Source organism: Peromyscus maniculatus, chromosome 10, assembly GCF_049852395.1.
Source record: "Peromyscus maniculatus bairdii isolate BWxNUB_F1_BW_parent chromosome 10, HU_Pman_BW_mat_3.1, whole genome shotgun sequence".
NCBI classification, from domain to species: Eukaryota; Metazoa; Chordata; class Mammalia; order Rodentia; family Cricetidae; genus Peromyscus; species Peromyscus maniculatus.
Window position 1 is genome coordinate 3677640 of NC_134861.1, and position 16079 is coordinate 3693718.

General features: G+C 55.8%; 1 protein-coding gene across 1 annotated transcript; it reads right to left on the reverse strand.

Annotated features, from left to right (window-relative positions):
- Window positions 1-1092: 1092 nt before the first annotated feature.
- Adra2c (adrenoceptor alpha 2C) lies at window positions 1093-3786 on the reverse strand. Its single transcript, XM_006985580.4, has one exon. It carries the CDS (start codon window positions 2964-2966, stop codon window positions 1590-1592), a length of 1377 nt encoding a protein of 458 aa, XP_006985642.1. The 5' UTR covers window positions 2967-3786; the 3' UTR covers window positions 1093-1589.
- Between the last annotated feature and the right edge of the window lie 12293 nt (window positions 3787-16079).

Here is a 16079-nt window from a genome sequence, read left to right on the forward strand (position 1 = left end):
GTGTGTCACCACATGAAGTGATGGCCTGACACTGTGGGATACGGTGAGGATCCACAGTGGATGAAGAGGCCATGCAGCTGTGTATGTGCGTGTATAGATGTACATATGCACCCGAGAGCTCTTTTCTCAAGAGACAGCTTTGGCAGTTTGGGCCAGGAAGGACCTGCTCTGGTGTCTGGTCTCCAGCAGGGACTTGGGGAGGACAGGACTAATGGGGGTGGGGGACACAGGAGGGATACAGGCTAGGCAGTCACAGCAGGGATCCTGGCAAGAGCCCTCCAGCCTACCCAACTGGATTGAGTTGGATCACAGGTGTAGAGGCAACTCTCCCACCCCAGGTCCAGGTCCTAACAACCTTCCTCTCAACCTTCCCTGGGGGTTGCCAGGACTTGTCACATGGGGCTAACTAGAGCTCATGGGGTCTTGGCTTGGAGACAAGAAGGCTCTCAAAAGTATTTTATGCTGGGGACTGAGAGTTGAGCAAAAGGCAAGAGTGGGTGGCACTGAGGGGAAGTCCTTGGGGGTCTCTAGGCCCTCCCCTGCTCCACAGGTTCCCTTGGCTCTGGGCCACAATGACCTCGGCTCTGATTCAGAAGCAATACTTGGGGACTGTCCAGCTTACCCCCACCGTCCAGCAACCAGGCAAAGGCATCTGGCCACAACGCCAACCCCATGGGTGGGGGAAGACTTCTTGGGACAGGTCTCACCCCATCTTGCCCACTTAAAGAGGCAACTCAGAGTATACTGGATGCCAGAACTACACAGAGCTCCTAGTGCAACACCTGGGCAGAGCAAGGGGGTGGGGGTGGGGTATGGGGGTAGGGTGGGGTGGGGAGGATGCTCCCCAGGATCTAAACTTGGAATCAGCTTGAGGCCTTCCATTCCTTTGCCTCTTACCACTTACAGGAAAGAATTTTGAGTATACCACTTTGCATATACCCCAAACATTTAACTATTTAAAGAGATACCTCCCTTCCTCACGAGAGAGAGAGGCAGTCAGGACTTGAATATGTGCCTGTGTGGGACACTCAGGGGACAGTCTGGAGAGTTCCCCCACACCCTAGCTTAAGGACTGACCAGTGCACCTGATACTTAGATTACAAAGGTTTATTTAGAAAATGGTTTGGTTGTTTTGGCTGTCATTGTTTTTGGCAAACAAACACTCTCAGTAATCAGAGACTGTCTGCACCCTCTCCTCCCCGAGACAGACGCTTTTTAGGGCATAGGAAGTCAGTCCTTGCTCACAAGGAACACTGAGTGTTTGGGGGTGGGGGGGTCCTTTCTTGCTGCAATTGTCTGCCCTCTAAAACCCTAACTTCACAGCCACACTCCACAGAAGCTCTCTCAGGAACTGGATCCACAACCTAGCCACAGCCACTCGCTGAGATGGGAAGGCAAAGGGGTCTCCCTTTCTCCTCCCCACTCCCTGAGGCCCAGTTGTCTCTCGCCCAGCTCCCGCTGGCCACATTCCACAAAGAGCTCTGAATTCCAGGCCACTCCTGGAACTCTGGAGAGGCCACCCCTGATTGGTCCCTCTGACTGCCCGAGTTCGGAGCTGTCTGGGAGGTCAGTGCCAGGCGGCCTGAGGGTCACTGCCTGAAGCCCCTTCTCCTCCTGCGAAAGAGAATGTGCTTGAAAGAGCGCCTGAAGTCCTGATTGAAGACCGTGTAGATGACCGGGTTGAGCGAACTGTTGCAATAGCCGATCCAGAAGAAAAACTTAAAGAGCGGTTCAGGCAACTGGCAGGCCTCGCGGCAGATGCCATACAGGCTGTAGCTGAAGAAGAAAGGGAACCAGCAAAGTACGAACACGCCCATGACCACCGCCAACACGAAGGTGAAGCGCTTCTCGCGCGCCTGGGCCACCTTGCGGCGACACACGCTGCTGCGCGCCCGGCGCCGGCGCGACAGAAAGAACTCGACGGAGCGCGAGCTTGCCCGCGACAAGCGCCCGCCGGGACCCGGGGACCGAGAAGCCGCCCGAGCGCCCTGCTCGGCCGCCAGCCCCGGTCCCGGTCCGTCTGCACTGCCTATGTCCCCCTCGGTGCCCTCTCTCCGCCGTCCTCCTCTGCGCAGCGCTCCCCGGCGCCTCCGCCTCTCTGCCGCGCTGCTCTCATCTGGCTCCACATCGGGGCGCGGGGGCGCGCAATGCCCGTTCTCCCCCGCCGCCTTGCCCAGCCCATTCTCTGTGGTCGGGGATGCGCCGTCGGGGCCGGCGGGGGTACGTTTCTCGCTGAGCGTACGCGTGCGCAGCTTGGCCACGCGGTAGATGCGTGCATAGACCAGGCCCATGATGAGGCAGGGCGCGAAGAAGGAGCCTATGCAGGAGGACAAGATGTACCAAGTCTCATCGTTGAGGCCGCACTGCGGGTAGGCGGCGCCGTCGGGCCGGCGGTAGAACGAGACGAGAGGCGGGAAGGAGATGACAGCCGAGATGAGCCACACAGCCACGATGGTGGCCTTGACACGGCGCGGCGTGCGCTTCAGATTGTACTCTACCGCCTGCGTCACCGACCAGTAGCGGTCCAGGCTTATGGCACATAAGTGAACGATGGACGAGGTGCAGAAGAGCACGTCCAGTGCCAGGTACACACCACACCACACTTGCCCGAAGTACCAGTAGGCCATGAGCTCATTGGCCAGCGAAAAGGGCATGACCAGTGTGGCCACCAGGATGTCAGCTGAGGCCAGAGACACCAGGAAGAGGTTCTGCGGGGCGCGCAGCGCTCGGCTAGTCAGCACAGCGATCACCACGAGCACGTTGCCCACCACGGTGAAAACGATAAGGAAACCCACCACGGCTGCCAGCCCCGCCACGGCACCTGCGGAGTACTGGCCCGGTGGCGGCCCCCAGTCAGTCCCCGAGACGTTGGCACCCCCGCCGCTACCCCAGTCACCCGCGTCGCTCCCGTTGGGGCCCTCAGCCGCCGCCACCGCCAGCGCCGCGGCCAGCGCCGGGGACGCCATGGTCCTCCCGCGAGCTACGCGGTCCTGCCAGGAGCCGGAGCGCAGTCTCGGCAGCTCGGGCGCCCCCCAGCCAGGGTCGGCGTCCGCATCGCTGCCTGCTCCTCCGGCGTGCCTGCTGGGGGCCGCGAAGCCCCGCAGCCGGCCCTCGGCCGTGGTGGCCCGGCGGGCGGGCGGCGCGCTGGAGAGCGTGGCTGCCGGGCTCCCCGCAGCTGCCGCGCGCGTAAGTGCAGAGCTGGAGGTGCCCGGAGAGCGCAGCGACGCGGCGGTGGGGGGAAGGGGGGTAGGTCCCAGGTCCTCGCGCGGCCCCGCCCTCGGCCTGGGCTCAGTGGGAGCGCCGGGGCCGCCAGCCCACGGAGATGCGGTGTCCGAGCTGGCGCACGCTAGCGGCTCCACGGTCCAGGTAACCGACTGGGCTGCAGGCTGCAGGCTGCAGGCGGCAGCACGGACGATCTGCTTCCCATCCTCCTGGCTGGGGCTAGGCGAACCAGGGCGCGGGCTGCCGCTCTTCCGGGCCCCCGCGCCCAACCTCCGACTGCAACTTTACTTTGCGGGCTGGGCGCCTACACCCGCTGTCCTCTTGCTGTTCTGGGTGCGGGCGCCCCCCGTGGTCCGCGTTCGGCCGTGCGGGCGCCGCCTCGCCCTCCCCGCTCGCCGGTGCAGCGTCTTCGCAGCCGCCGCGGTGCGCTTGGCGCAAGTGCCGCCGCCCGGGCTCGGCTTCCAACTTGAGTCCAGTTGCGCAGCGGGGAGGGCGCAACGGGGCGGGGCGGGGCGCCCCGCAGGCCCGAGCCACCGGCCCGGGGGGAGCGGGCCCGCAGCCGGAGCCCGCGGCCGCCTGGGCGAACCTGCCGGCGGCGCCGGGGAGGAGCCCGAGGCGGCGGCGCAGGGCGCGCACTCGGCGAGGGCGCCCCCTCCAGGGCAGACTGCAGCTTGCCGGGCCGGGCTGAGCGCGGGCTGGCCTGAGCGGTGAGTTCTAGAAGCCTGCTCTTTCTAAGACCGTAGCCTCCACCTCAGTCGGTTAAGGTTACAAACGATGGAGCGCGCGGGCGCGCACACCCGCGTGCAACAAGGGTCTGGCTCGGGGTCCGCGGCCTGATTGGTGGGCGAGCCTGTAGCAGCGTGGCAGAGAACGCGGCACTGCCTGTGTGCATCGTTCCTGTGGAGCTTGGGGTCCCTGCTCCCCTGCTGAGCCACCTCCTCAGTCGGCCTCAGTTCCCTCCTCTGCGCACCTCCCAGCGCTGCGGGATCGTGAATCATAACCTCGGTGCCAGTGGAGGCCCGGATCAGGCTCCCAAGCTCTGTACCAATGTTGGCAAAGTTTAATCTTTATGCTGTGCGACCCTGCTTTTCAAAGCTGGAGGGGACACTCAAGATCAATGCCTTTGACAAACCCCAGACTGACCTGCCATATGCTGGGCGATTTTGTGGGAGTGGGTTCAAGCGAGAGTGAGCAAATGTTGGGGAGATCTGGTGTGTCCATATCACAGAGGTCCTGTCACCTGTGACCTGAGTTGAGTGCTAGACACTGGTCTCTACCCCCAGGCAGCTCCAGGTCTATGGAGACAGAGCTCTAGGGAGGAGGTGGACAAGGGAATAAACTGGAGTTCCCAGACTTAACATTTCCGTGCTAGGACTGAAGGGGGACCATTCTCCCCGTCAAGGCTGGCCAGGACCTCTTCCTACACAGTCAGATGGATGGGAAAGGGAGGGGAGCTGCCAACACTCTAGCAGAGGGGCTCTGGTGCCCAGAAAGTCATCTCGAGGACCTTGGAACAAGGACCTATGGTGCCTGGACTTGTGCCTGCCCTGGTGGCTGCGTCCTCCTTGAGCTCAACAGGGGAGCTTTTGTCTCTGGTCTGCAGTCCTCGAAGACAGTGCAGCTTCCCGGGGAGCCCTGCAGCTCCAGGAGACCCACAGGGCCTTCCCTCAGGGCAGGGGTGCCCAACTAGGATTAGGCAGAAGTCAAACAGTTCAGAACAGGGGCCTGTCTGTCGTGAGTCCTGTGCCCATGCAGGGGGTGGTTCCTGATGCCCATCCCGGGCACTTTCTCACTCAGGAATAACTAAGTGCCCTGTCATCTGTGGATGTGACCTGGGAGGAAGAGCCACCATGGTTATTAAAAAGGTCCTTCTCATCCTGAGGCCCTAACAGGGGCCACTGATCAGAAGAACTTCAGCTGGTTTGTGCGGAAGCCTCCGTATCTCCACCCCCATCAGCAGCACACTTGAGTGAGAGGAGGCCTGGCCTGTGTCTGCTCATGTCTGGCTAGGAAAGCTTCTGGGAGGAGGTGACAGCCCGCATCACCTTTGCAGTATTATAGAGGGGTTATTAGGAAGAGGCCGTGTGGGCCACGCTCCCTAGGGACTGAGGTAGTCCCTAGTGTGTGGCTGCTGCCCAGGACAGAGAACTCCTTAGGAATGTGGGTGCTCCTTCTGGTGGGATGCTTCCTAGGTGAAAATGCTCCCTGGAGTGACTGACTTGGTCCTGGAGATGGGGGGGGGGCAGGCAAAGGAAGAAGATGAGGAGGAGGGCACGTGGGCACTGGTCAGATACAAGTGTTGGAGAGATGGCTTCTCCCCCTGCAGCCAGCACTGTGGACCTCCCCGGATCAGAGAGGAGCCCTCTTGTGAGAAACGGTGGGGACAACAGGTAGTCGTCTATCCCAGGCCCTGACTGTGCACAACCTCATGTTTACAAGTGGTGGCTGTCCAGACACAAGACATACAGAGGCAAAGGGATCTGCCTTGGGAACGGTGTGCAGGGTCAGCTGGGCATCCGGAAGGCTTGCCAGTGAGTGACCTGGGCTCTTGGGGATGGTAGCTGCAAGCTGTGGGAACGCTGGCCGCACCTCCACTTGGGCCAGCAGCCAGAGGTAAGGGCTCTTAGCCCTTGGGTTGGGAACCCTGGGCTGCATTTGGGGCAGGTGTGGGACGGAAGGGACTTATAAAGAGACTGTACAAGCCCCTTTGCCCAGAGACAGCCAAGTAGGCCCGACAGTCTCCTTCTGGTTGTTCTGTGGCAGGCAAGCTGTGTGCGCCCCCCAAAGACTGTGTTCAGGAGTGGCTGGTGGCGGGCCACACTGGCAGCAGTGAGTGTGTCTGTACCACTATGTGGAGGTATGCTGGGAAGGTCCTGGCGCATTTCAGGAGGAAAGCCAGATGAAGCAAAGCATCCTGGGTATTCATAGACACACGGATGCATGATGCCTAGAAGGGTGGGGTTGGTCCAGCCAGGGCCACATAGTGCCTGGGTGTTGGGTCCTGGGCCTTCAGTTCCATGCCAAGCCTCTGCAGAGGGATTTGGCTGTCTGTCTCTGGTGAACCCTGGGTGCAGTGAACAGGCTGCAGATCAGCCTGGCAGGTGCTGATGGGAGCTGATCTCCTTGGATTACTCTGCTGCTCTCATAGGTATACATGAACACATACATACACAACTCCCACATGGATTCATGCACACCCATGTTCATGTACACACACCCACATAAGTATATTTATTCAAGTATGCACACATATACCCATTGCCTATAGACATGGATGTCCATGAAGATGCATTTGCATTTACATGTGTGTATACATGTACACCTGTTCATACATACATGCATGCTTACACACCACTTGCATGTGCATATCCATACATTTACACCGTGTGTGTACACACATACCTTTATATGCTTTATAGCATACCTGTGTATTTACTCCCACACACGTGTGTCTCTGCACCTGTAAGTACCAGTCAAAGGCATGTATGCACACACATATGTGCATGTGTACCCACATGAGTATGCACATATTCATACACAATGCATGCACACAGCCGCATATAAGCATGCATGCACACAAATATGTCGATGCACATATGTTGTGTGTGCAACCGTTCACACCTTGATTCTGAATGGAGTCATCAGATGTGAATTTAAGCTCCTGATTATGGCTTTCTTTGCTGCTTGGCAGCTGAGTGACCCCCCCCCCCCCGTTCCCAGGCCTCAGTTTCCCTGTCTAGAATGAACGCATTGCACTGCTGCTGCTAAGATCCGTGCCGGCATTCAGATACTCCATCTCCCTGAGGGAGAGTCTCCGCTGACCTGCCCATCTTTGTCTTTGGTTGGTGCCTGTGGGCACTGAGGAGAGCCAGGGTCGGGGAGAGACCTCGCTTCACTTAGCTCCGACTGGTGACAGAGTCATGGAAACAGCTGGGTCTCTTGTCTCAAGAGCGAGAGGACGTGTTTTTCTTTGGAGTGGAACTGGGGATTTTTTTCCCTCTATGTTTATGTGCAGTTTCAGTTTTAAAGATGAGCCAGGGGAAGCTGGAGTTTGCTTCCCTCTCTGCCTCTCCCTGAAGAATTCCAGAGACCAATCTGTCTTGTCAGAACGTGGCAGGGATCCGGCAGCCAGGCCAGCTCCTGGCGCCCCAGCCTGCAGACTGAATCCATTGCATATTGATCATTGATTTGGCAAAGTCGAGTTCCAACAGAGCTGGCGCAGCCCTCTTGAGGAAGAACTGCTTGCCGGACTGGCTGGGATTGGCATGGGGTGTAGTGGAAAACAGAGGGTCAGCATCTCTCTCTCTCTCAGCGTACCCACTGTGTGCCTTGGCACTGGTCGGCTGGGGTTCGAGCTCCAGACTGCTTCTGCATCCCTGGCCTCTTGCAGCCTCGCTGCCTCCAGCCTGCCATTCTGGCAGCCTGGACCCCCATATCAGTGTTGAGAGTTGCAGATGTTCCCACTGCTGCCCCAGTGGCCTGAGCTGGTGTTTGAGGGCCTCAGCCCCCAGTCTCCACATCTGTTAAGTCCCTCACTGGGTCGGCAGACACAACCTAGCATTGTCTTTGTGCAGCCCTGCAGGTACACAGATGATCAGATCAAGGGTTCTTGTTCCCCGATCCCGCTCCTCCAGCCTTGGCCTTTAGAAACTGCTGACACAGAGCCTGGAGCCTGGACTGCGTGGCCGATTGGCTTCAGAACATGACCTCAAGAAACCACCTTTCTCTCATTGGCTGCTCTCCAGGCTGCCCAGAAGGTCTGTTAACCCCTGGTCCAAGGCCTGCAGGTGGGAGGCTGTAGGGTCCAAGCCGGCTGGTAAGACCTCCTTGTCAGTGAAAAATGGAGAGGAAGACCTACTGCTACCTTTCCTGGTTGGTCACGCATATGAGGATGCAATGCCAAGAGACGCAGCAGCTGTCTGTCCTGTGACCAAGAGAAGATGAGGACAAGGATGAACATCACAGAAGAAACAGTCTATGCCCCCCCCCCCCCAATGCCACTCTTTTCGAGCTGCCCTGAAGCCACCCTTGGCCAGGCTTCCTGCTGTTGAGGCGCAAACTAAATAAGCTCTTCCCACTGTACACCCAAAGCTGCCCGTGGTCAAGTCCCCAGGACCTGTGACTCTGTAGCACCGCGTGTCTAACATACCTTTTATGTCTGGGTGAGTCAAGGATCTTGCGACACAGAGTGTCTTGGAGTATGCCCGTGGATCCCCTGTGAACACAGGTGTCTTTGAGCGAAGGAGAGGGGCAGGCAAGTCATGGGAGGTTGGGTGTGGTATTGTATTCCCCCAAATGTTGTGCATGCTAATAAACTTATCTGGGGTCAGAGACAGAACAGCCACAATATTAAACATAAAGGATAGACAATGGTAGCACACGCCTTTAATCCTACCATTCCAGAGGCAGAAATCCATGTGTTCAAGGATACAGACAGGCATGGTGACTCATCACGCCTTTAATCCCAGAAAACAAGCCTTTAATCCCAGGGAGTGGTGGTAGAAAGCAGAAAGGTATATAAGGCATGAGGACCAGAAACTAGAAGCATTTGGCTGGTTAAGCTTTCAGGCTTCTAGCAGCAGTTCAGCTGAGAGCCATTCTGGATGAGGACTCAGAGGCCTCCAGTCTGAGGAGACAGGATCAGCTGAGGATCCGGCGAGGTGAGGTAGCTGTGGCTTGTTCTGTCTATCTGATCTACCAGCATTGACCCCAATAACTAGCCTCAGGTTTGATTTTATTAATAAGAACTTTTAAGATTCATGCTGCAGTTGGGGGACAGAAACAAGCCAGGGCTGACAGAGGAGGACGGGCCAAAAGGGATGGACTGAAACAGCCATGAGAAGTGGGAGAGCCCGGGAAACAGATTCTCCAACACAGCCTCCAGGAGGAGCCAGCCCTGCGGACACAGTTCAGGCTTCTGACATCTAAAACTCTAGGGAAAAATGTGTGAAGGTATGTGCATATGTGTACACATACGTGTGTATACATATGCATATATGCATATTTGTGTGTGGCATATGCACTTGTATGTGGACACATGTATGTACAGGCATGAATGCATCAATATGCATATGTGTGCATGCATGTGCTCTTGTACACATGTGTGTACTCGTGTGGTTAGAATCCATTACACTGGATACTCTGCGGCAGCAGCCGGAAATGAAGAGATGCAGTAGGCAGAACAGGAACTTATCCACTGTCCATTCTGGACACAGAGACTGAGCTCTGGTTCTGCCTTGACTGCTGGGCCATCTGCCCTCGTGAGCTCTTTCTTTGTGTCATCCAGCCTGTTTAAGAGCTTGACTTCGGTAATTTTTTAAAAAAATTAATAAAAAGAACTAATATTTACAATTCCTGACACTTTTCATACTCTTAATAAACCATAGTTGATATTGATCACTGTCACCATCACTACCACTGTTACCACCACATCACTACAATCACCAACACCACCACCACCCTCACCATCACCCACCACCTCCACCATTACCCTCACCACCCTCACCACTACCACCACCCTCACCATCACCCACCACCTCCACCATTACCCTCACCACCCTCACCACTACCACCACCCTCACCACCACCACCACCATCACCACCACCACCCTCACCACCACCACCACCACCACCACCACCACCACCACCACCACCACCATTACCCTCACCATCACCACCACCACCACCATCGCTACTGCCACCATCACCATCATCATCATCATCATCATCATCATCATCATCATCACTATTTCACTGAGTCTGGTCCTGGATGATGTTGGCTCTCCTTATCAGTGTTCCTCAGGGTTCCTTGGTCTCTACCTGCTTGCAAGGTGACAGGGAACTCAACACTCTGGGAACTGCCCACTTGGGAGTCTCAGGATAGCCCTGCTAATTTTCAACACTGAGCACAATTTCTATGCTTCAAGTCTCTTACACGTGGTTACAGGAGCCCAAGAGGTAGCTCAGCTGGGGCTGGAGGGGCTGTCTAAGGAGAGGACCCCAGTTCTGGCCTCCTTAGCTGAACAAGATCTTGGCGGCCCTCCCATGCATTCTGTGTGTTGCCCCTCAGCAAGCCAGGATGCCAGAGGCCTGGCCCCACAGGATGCACCCATGAGGTGGAGCCCCCCTTGGTCCCCCCTCCCACCTGCCCAGTTTATCTCCTTGGGACTGTGCAGACAGCGGAGAGGCAAGGGGAAACCTCTGGTTCACATTCACATCACTGTTACCCAAGAGTTAGAGGCTGTTCATGTCCCCTCTTTGCGGATATGTGGATGGTTAGTTTTAATGGATGCAACTCAGAATCACCCGGAAAGAATGTCTTAGTAAGGAGCTATCCAGATCTGTTTGACCCATGGGCATATCCTTGGGGCATTATCTTGGTTGTTAATTGATGTAGGAAGGCCCAGCCCACTGTGAGTGGCACCATTTCCTAGGCGGTGGGTCTTGAACAATATGAGAGGAGAAAGCTAGCTGAGAGCGAGCAAGCAAGGGTAAATTTATTCTCTCTCTGCTGCAGGTGTGATGTGATTAGCAGCTTGAGCCCCTGCCTTGACCTACTGCGGTGATGGACTGTAATTTAGGATTGTAAGCCAGTAAATTCTCCCTCTTCTGTGTTGCTTTTTGCCAGGGTGTTTTATCACAGCCACAGAAATGAAAGCGGGATAAAGTATTCGGAGGCAGATGTACTTCCCTGGTTACGGAGAAGCACTGAGGTGGCAGGGATCTCGGCTGCTGCCCCCCAAATGAGCACTAGTAGATACCGCCATGGTGCCTCCCCTCTTCCACAGAGACTACTGTGGGGACCCTCGTTTGGTGCCAAGGGCTTCTGTCTTCAGATTGGCCTCCCCACGTCTCTCATTGTTGGGAGCTGCTGCTTTCCTGTGCTCCCCTTTAGGATGGCTGCCCCCGGCGCTGCATTGCCCTCTGCGTGGCACCAGTGCAGCAAGGACGTGAAGGGATCCCACACCGAGAGTGAGCGTTCATTCGTAGCGAAGACACCCAAGGCCCAGAGAGCACTGAGCCCAACCTCACCCATGCCTCCTCCCATTTGCTGCCACCAAGAATGTGCAGAGTTCCAGGGGGGCTGCAGAGTGGACTGGACCCCCAGCCCCAGCGGTGGCACAGGTGACTGAAGACAAGGAGGTCACCTAAGTCTAACGTCCATTTGGCACATGAGTTGGACACAAGAGTGGTGAGTGCTGTGTGTGTAACACAATGGGGGATCACTGTAGCTCTCGGCCCACCCTCATCACGCGGAACGCTGATGCCTTGCTCTCGGCTGCCGCCCCCACCCCCAAGCCTGTTCCCAGCAGGCATGTTCATTAGGCTGAAGTGATTCCCTGACAGTTTAGGAGACTGGCCGTGTCTGTGGCAGACAAGAGCTGCAGAGCTAGAGGAGCGCAGAGAGGCTCTTGTTTGGTTTGGCTGTGGGTTTTTTAAAAGTGGAAAATGCCAGAGTTCTTAACGTGTTCAGAAAAACAAGCTGAGAAGGCTCATGTTCGCTCTGACCCTGGAAGCTGCCTCTGGTGTTTTGCTAATGTGTGGAGCCTCCAGCCACTGCCCCACCTGGCCTGACCATCCACGGGGGTGGGGGGGTGGGGGGCTATCTCACTGGTCTGTCCACCTCACAGAGACTACCCAGGGGCCTCTGGCCCCGGACAGCTCAGCAAAATTGACTGTTTCTTCTCATGTTTTCCCATCCCAGAAACCTCAGGAAAAAAGCATGGCCCATGTGTGCACAAACTTCTACTGGAGATGTGTCCTGGGCAGGAAGGAGACTGGGCTCCGGTTTAGAGCCGAGCATTGGATACAGTTGGAAATAAATTTAGCTGATTTACTTGAGTAAGAGTCCCTAACTCTTCAACAAGACAGAAGTTTCTTTTTCTCCTGTGCACCAAAGTCTGCACAGGGCTGGCACAAGGACCTCAGCCCTGCAGGGCAGCACAACAGCAGCCTCACGTGGAGACCTTAGGTAGCCACCCCAGCTCTGATTATGGCCTCGTGTCCATGCTCCCAAAGGGAGGCAGGAAGCCACAGTCCTCGGTCCACAGAGCGACTTCACCTAGAAGTTGCCCATTGCCTTGACCCTAACATCCCATTGGTCAGAACTTAGTCATGTAGCCACAGCTACTGCAAGGAAAGCTGGGAAGTAGATCTTTTCATGGCAGCTATAGTCCAAGATATAGTGTTCTGTCACTCCAAAGCAAAGCATTTTAGTGTCTTTGGCATTTGGGGCTAGAAACCCAGTTTTGGATCGGGGTTGTTTGGCCTACAGGTTATTAAATGGCTTCTTGACCAAAACATGGGTGTGTCCCATGAGAAGGGACCAGCTTCCTCTGAGCAAATCTTGCCACTTTAGCTAGGAGAGAGAGAGAGAGAGAGAGAGAGAGAGAGAGAGAGAGAGAGAGAGAGAGAGAGAGAGAGAGAGAGAGAACCAGATATCCTCACATCCTTGCATGTGTTTTGGAAAGCAGGGTCTTTTCAGATGTGATCAAGTTGAAGGTCACATTGGATCAAGGTGACCCTCATTCCATGTGACTAGTGTCCTTACTAGGTAAAAGGAGGGAGACACAGGCCAGGGGCCACAAGGGGAAAGGGGGTGTGGAATGATCGACCACAGCCCAGGAATATCTGGTCACTGAGAGCCTGGAGAGTCCAAAGGGGCTCCTAGAGCCTATGGGGAGTGAGACCCTGCATATACCTTGGCTTCAGACTTCTGGCAACTGTGGGGGACTTTCTGTGCTCAAGTGCACACACGCACGGCCCAGCCGTCTCTGGCGGACATAGCCATTCCCTTGATGAACAGAACCAGTGTTCCAGGAGTGCTGTGCTGTGTGGCAGCCACAGAGGACCCAGAAGTAGCAGTACACAGAGCGTTCCCCCGAAGCCGGCAGACATGGAGCAGTGACAGCCAGAGTCTGCAGAGCCCCAGAGCTTCTGCTTAGAAAAGGGCCGGAGTTGCAGGGAAGCCTAGAACAGAGCAGGGTCACTGTCGGGTGCTGACGACAGAAAGTACCACCAGGTTTGGACCCAGACTGGTCAACAATGGACATCTCCCTTGTCCCCCACCCAAGCCCAGAACCCCAGATCTTTACCAGACTGGAGATTCTGTGACCTTTGCTCCTTTGCCATGTCCTGAGAGACTGTTGATCCGGCTGACAAATGAGTAGGCTGGTTCTAATGTCTCCTAAGGCCCTCTGGGCTTGGGAAGTGCTAACTAGCAAGTCTTTAGATGAGCTTGAATTATGTGGCATTGTTATGCAGGAACACAGCCTCACAAAAGTACCTTGGGGAGGGAACAAAGGCTGAAACAGACATGTCAGCTGCTGGGATTATACTTAGAGAAACTATTTAAAAACCAAAGCCCCTCTCAACCGCTGTGCCCTGAGAGTAGTGTTTGACTTGAACGAAGGGTTTGTATCGACAGGACATGTTATAGTTCGATTTCTAGCAAAGAATGTAATTAGATGTCTCATGCTAGATATTGTTTCAATTACAGCAGGGAAAAAAATGCATAGCTCCCGCCAATGCCTCATTCTTGTTACCCAGGAGGCTCTCTCTGTGTCAGGCCAGCCCATACTCACGGAAGTCTGGGTAGTCATGGAGTTCGGTCAGCCCTGCCCTCCTGGAAAGTGACTGGGTACCAGGGACCCTTTGGTGTAGAGGGGACCTCTAAGTTGAGTGTTGAATATTTCCTGTGTCCTAACAGTGTGGGTGCAAGGACAGTTGGTGTCCAGAAAAGGGCAACATTTCTAGGGTCCCACCTGGAAATGGGGGACAGATGGACCCCATTGTATTCTGGAGAGCTATGGATCATCTCACCCTGGCTTGCCGGAGAGGCCTGGCCACGGAAGCTGTGCTGAGTTCAGTGCAGACTTTCCCAGATGGCTTTGCACCCTGCTGTCCCTACAGGTAGACATCTGCGAGGCATCCAGGACTCCCCTGCAGCAGGCCTTGCTTTGTGTCCTAATAGATTCCTAACTGTGTGGCTCTGTCCTCATACTCTGTCCCCCCCCACCCCTACAACTCTGGGCCCACCACCCTTCCCACCATCATTTCCACCGCCTACTTCCTCCCACTCTCAGACTAGCAAGCCCTAGAAAGCCCTTCTCTACCTCCTGGTGGAGCTGGCTGCCTCCTGGCTCTTCAGAATGCCTGAGAGTTGGCAAGACCCCGCCATGGGGGGCAGGGGCATTAGTTTCGCACCCTGATGCCTCTGTATGTATGGAAACGGTAGAGCCCGGCTCCCACTCAAGAGTCCAGCTCACATACCTGACGGTGGGAATCCAGCTCTGGTCTTTTGTCCAGTTGGGCTATGTCTGTGTGAAGGTGGATGTGACAGAGGGACTGAGTCCTGGTCACCTGCACCCCATACTCACGGCCACCCACAGTTTCAGTTCAATTCTGTGATAGTTTCATCTATCACAGAATTCGGTGATAGATGCTATCAGAGAGTGTCCTCAGCCAGGAAATCTTTATAAATGACTGGCCAGTGCACAGACATTGGCAATGAGTCTATGAATACATTGGGGTAGACGCAGGAAGACAGGCCCTCTGGAGATCACTGGGGAGATCGCCATTTCTGCGGACCTCACTGCAGCCTTCCCATTCACAGCCCAGCCATGACTAATCCCAGGCAGTCAGCTGCCCACAGGGTCCACCCAGCTGTGTTGAGCTCTGGGTCAAGCACAGGCTGTATCCAGTCCTGAAAGAGCCACAGGCATATCAGGAGTCCAGGGATGCCACTGATGTCACTATCAAGTGGCAACCCTAGACCATGCGGTCACAGAGCAGTCTGTGAGCAGCCTGACACACCTTGCTCCTTGTCCTCCATCACCTCTGACCGTGAGAAGCCCTCAGGTGAGGCTGGGAAGGTGGCAGGCACGATCATTTTACTGCTCCCCGGCCATGATGGTAGCCTTGTGGATCAGGTCCAGTAGCTGGAATTGCTGAGAGCCGCTCACCCTGTAGACCCCTGACTCCCTGTTATGATGGCTCATGGTAGCTGTCCCTGAGCATCACAGGCCTGAGGCACTTGCTGGGGTCAAGTGGGGGCTGGGCAGAGGCAGAAGGCATCTAGGCTGAGAGCAGGGGTCCATCAAGGAGAACGATCACATAAAAGGGTCATGGCACATTGTGAACCCTTTAAGTCATGCTGGCAGGTATGACATACAGAGCACATGTGTCTCTGAAGGGCACTGGTGACGGAAGGGAGGCAGGGCAGACATGTCTAACACAATGTAGTCAGCAGATCCAAAAGGTGGGTGGCCTTGGGGATAGGTTTCGTACAGCCACCTCATGGGGAAAGAGCTGCCTTCCGTCTGTCCACTCAGCATCTGTCCAGGATCCAGGTATTCTGCCTCTGATGCTTCCCCATAGGCCCCAGCACCGCTCTAGCTTTGGAGAGCCTGCGCCCTTGTCTCATTAAGCCATTAGGAGGGGTATCCATGGAAACCACATACTTGGGCACTCCACACAGATGAATATTTATTCAATTAACGAGCCCGGGGTGCCAAGAGGCCTTGGCTCCTGCGTGCCTGATGTGGGGGTTTAGGGGTGTGTTTGTTGCTGCTTGTAAGGCCCACTCTAGGCTAGATCTTTGTCTCTATGGTCTAATGAGTCTTCCAGCCATCCCTGAGATAGGCCCCACTGTCCTGTGGAGTGGCAGGCCTGAGAGCTGGGTGCACTGGAGTGGAATATGAATCCTGAAGGTGTGTCAGGGTGGAACCTTCCACACACTGGACTGCTGGGGCCTCCAGCAGGCGACTTGAGCCATCTCCCTAAGGCTTCCTCAGGCCTGACCAGAACTGGTATACAGTAGGTGTTCAAGCAGTGCTGGATCTAGTTGGAAGGAAGGA